This window comes from Myotis brandtii, unplaced genomic scaffold (genome assembly GCF_000412655.1).
Source record: "Myotis brandtii unplaced genomic scaffold, ASM41265v1 scaffold207, whole genome shotgun sequence".
Lineage (NCBI taxonomy): Eukaryota > Metazoa > Chordata > Mammalia > Chiroptera > Vespertilionidae > Myotis > Myotis brandtii.
The window spans coordinates 172269-174837 of record NW_005357736.1 but is presented as its reverse complement, the minus strand read 5'-3'; the positions used below and the strand labels follow the sequence as shown (position 1 = coordinate 174837).

The window sequence follows — 2569 nt, the reverse complement described above, 5'->3', positions numbered from 1 at the left end:
GGGGGCCCGGCGGGACCCCACCCCCACGCAAGGCCGCAGTCCTGCGGGGCCCGGCCAGCAAGCTCTGGTGTCGTTTGTTTGCAGGGACCTGCTGGTGGGGGCGTCAAAGGAGAGAAGGTGAGTCTGGGGAGAGCGAGGGGGTGGTCACAGGACAGAGGTCACGGTCACAGGGCAGAGGTCACGGTCACAGGGCAGAGGTCACAGTCACAGGGCAGAGGTCACGGTCACAGGGGCGGTCGTGGGGGCTGTGGCGTGATTGCTGATGTCTCTGTCCCTCCAGGGAGAAGTGGGGCCCAGAGGCGCTGTGGGAGCCAAAGGGGAGCCGGTGAGTGAGGGGGTGTTGGGGGGAGGGGGTGAAGGCTCCCGGCCCCGACTGCTCATTCTCCCACCCCCAGGGCCCTCCTGGCTTGGCTCTTCCGGGAGACCCCGGCCCCAAGGGCGACCCTGGGAGCCGGGTGAGTAACTGTGGGGAGAGGGGGGTCAGAGGAGGGGGTGTCTGGGAGACCAGCTAAGTCCTGTGCCCCCCGTGCCCCGCAGGGCCCCATCGGCCTCACTGGCAGAGCTGGACCCCCGGTGAGTGCCTGTGACCCGGGTGAGGCCAAGGTGTTGGGGTCCCCTCTCCTCCGGGGCTGGCCGCCACACGCAGCCCCGTTCTTGCCTCCTCCTCAGGGTGACGCGGGGCCACCTGGAGAGAAGGGCGACCCTGGGCGGCCCGGCCCCCCAGGACCTGTCGGCCCCCGAGGAAGAGACGTAAGAGGGCTGTGTGGGGGTCCCGGGATGGGGGTTCTGGGATGGGGTGTCCTGGGATGGGGGTTCTGGGATGGGGTCCTGGGATGGGGGGTCCGGCATCTCCGGGGTCCCAGGACCTGGCTGACCCCCACGTCTCACAGGGCGAAGTTGGAGAGAAAGGCGACGAGGGCCCGCCGGTGAGTCCCCCTGCCCTGTGGGTTCTTGCCCTTTACCCTTGAACTGTGACCCTGGGCTGGGACCTCCCCCAGGTCATCAGTCCCCCCGCCCCCAGCCTGTCCGGCCATGCCCAGGGCCCAGGCCCCGAGCTCGTCTGAGCTGGGATGGGGGTTCTGGGATGGGGTGTCCTGGGATGGGGTGTCCGGCATCTCTGGGGTCCTGTGGTGGGGTGACCTGGGATGGGGGTCCTGGGATGGGGGGTCCGGCATCTCCGGGGTCCCAGGACCTGGCTGACCCCCACGTCTCACAGGGCGAAGTTGGAGAGAAAGGTGACGAGGGCCCGCCGGTGAGTCCCCCTGCCCTGTGGGTTCTTGCCCTTTACCCTTGAACTGTGACCCTGGGCTGGGACCTCCCCCAGGTCATCAGTCCCCCCGCCCCCAGCCTGTCCGGCCATGCCCAGGGCCCAGGCCCCGAGCTCGTCTGAGCTGCGCTCACCACTCCATGCGCTCTCTCTCCATCCCAGGGGGACCCAGGTTTGCCTGGAAAAGCTGGCGAGCGCGGCCTGCGGGTGAGGCACAGCAGGGGAAGCGGAGATGGGGGGCCTGCAGGAGGGCGAGGTGGTGGGAACCACTGGGGAGAGAGGCCGGTGAGGGCGACCCTGCAGGAGGCGGGCAGTGACGGGAAACCCTGCATGGCTTTGGGGTGATGGGGAACCTGGGACGGTACAGGGCGACGGGGGTCCCTGCGAAATGCCAGGAGGCTTTGGCTCAGACCAGCTGCCTCCCCAGGGGCCACCGGGAGCTCGGGGGCCTGTGGGTGAGAAGGGAGACCAGGGAGATCCCGGAGAAGACGGGCGGAACGTGAGTCCTCACCTCTGACCCCTGACCCCTGACCCCAACTTCCATCCCAACCCCTGATCCTGCCACCCCAACCCTGAAATGCTGCCCCCTCACAAGCCTCATTTCCTGCGACCCCCTCGTCACAACCCCCAAAGGCCAGCAGAATCCCCTGAGTCCTTGGGGTGCTCCCAGAGCTCCCCGAAACCGCTGCATAAACTCAGTGACCTTGACCTCTGACTTTCTGCAGGGCAGCCCCGGACCCTCTGGGCCCAAAGGGGACCGTGGGGAGCCGGTGAGTCGTACAGTGTCTGGGCTGGGGGTGGGGGGCCTGGGGATTTCTAGTCTCGAGCTGGTCAGCGGCCACATAAGGGGCCTGGGGTCAAGGTGGGGAGCGCTGATGGTCACTCCAGGCCTGCCTGGGCCTCCGGGGCTGGCAGTGGGGGCTGCGGGGTCTCTGGGAGGGCAAACCTGGGCCAGGCCCGGGGCCTCAGGGCTCAGGGATGACCGCGACTTCCTTTCTCAGGGGCCCCCAGGACTCCCTGGACGGCTGGTAAGGGCTGAGCTCGGTCTGGTCCTCTGTGGTCCCCTCTCCGACCCATTGGCTCCTCGCTGTGCCCCTCATCCCTTCCCCTGACTCCCACGCCCCCCGTGCCCCCCGGTATCTGCATTGACCCACAGCCCGCCGCGGCCCCATCTGCCCCACCAGCTGCCTCCCTGGTTGAACACCCCTCCCTGTCGCTCCCCCGCAGGTGGACACGGGAGTCGGAGCCAGAGAGAAGGTATCAGGGTCTGTGGGTGGAGCGAGGCTGAGCACAGGGCCGCCC

At 68.5% G+C, this 2569-nt stretch overlaps 1 protein-coding gene across 1 annotated transcript in view; it reads left to right on the top strand.

Moving 5' to 3' along the window:
* COL7A1 (collagen, type VII, alpha 1) overlaps positions 1–2569 on the top strand; it is a 48956-nt gene that overhangs the window by 15766 nt on the left and 30621 nt on the right. The window contains 11 exon segments of the mRNA XM_014538979.1: positions 85–117; positions 281–325; positions 396–455; positions 538–573; positions 670–750; positions 891–926; positions 1430–1474; positions 1695–1766; positions 1993–2037; positions 2269–2295; positions 2495–2524. Coding sequence (XP_014394465.1) covers positions 85–117; positions 281–325; positions 396–455; positions 538–573; positions 670–750; positions 891–926; positions 1430–1474; positions 1695–1766; positions 1993–2037; positions 2269–2295; positions 2495–2524 — 510 coding nt within the window.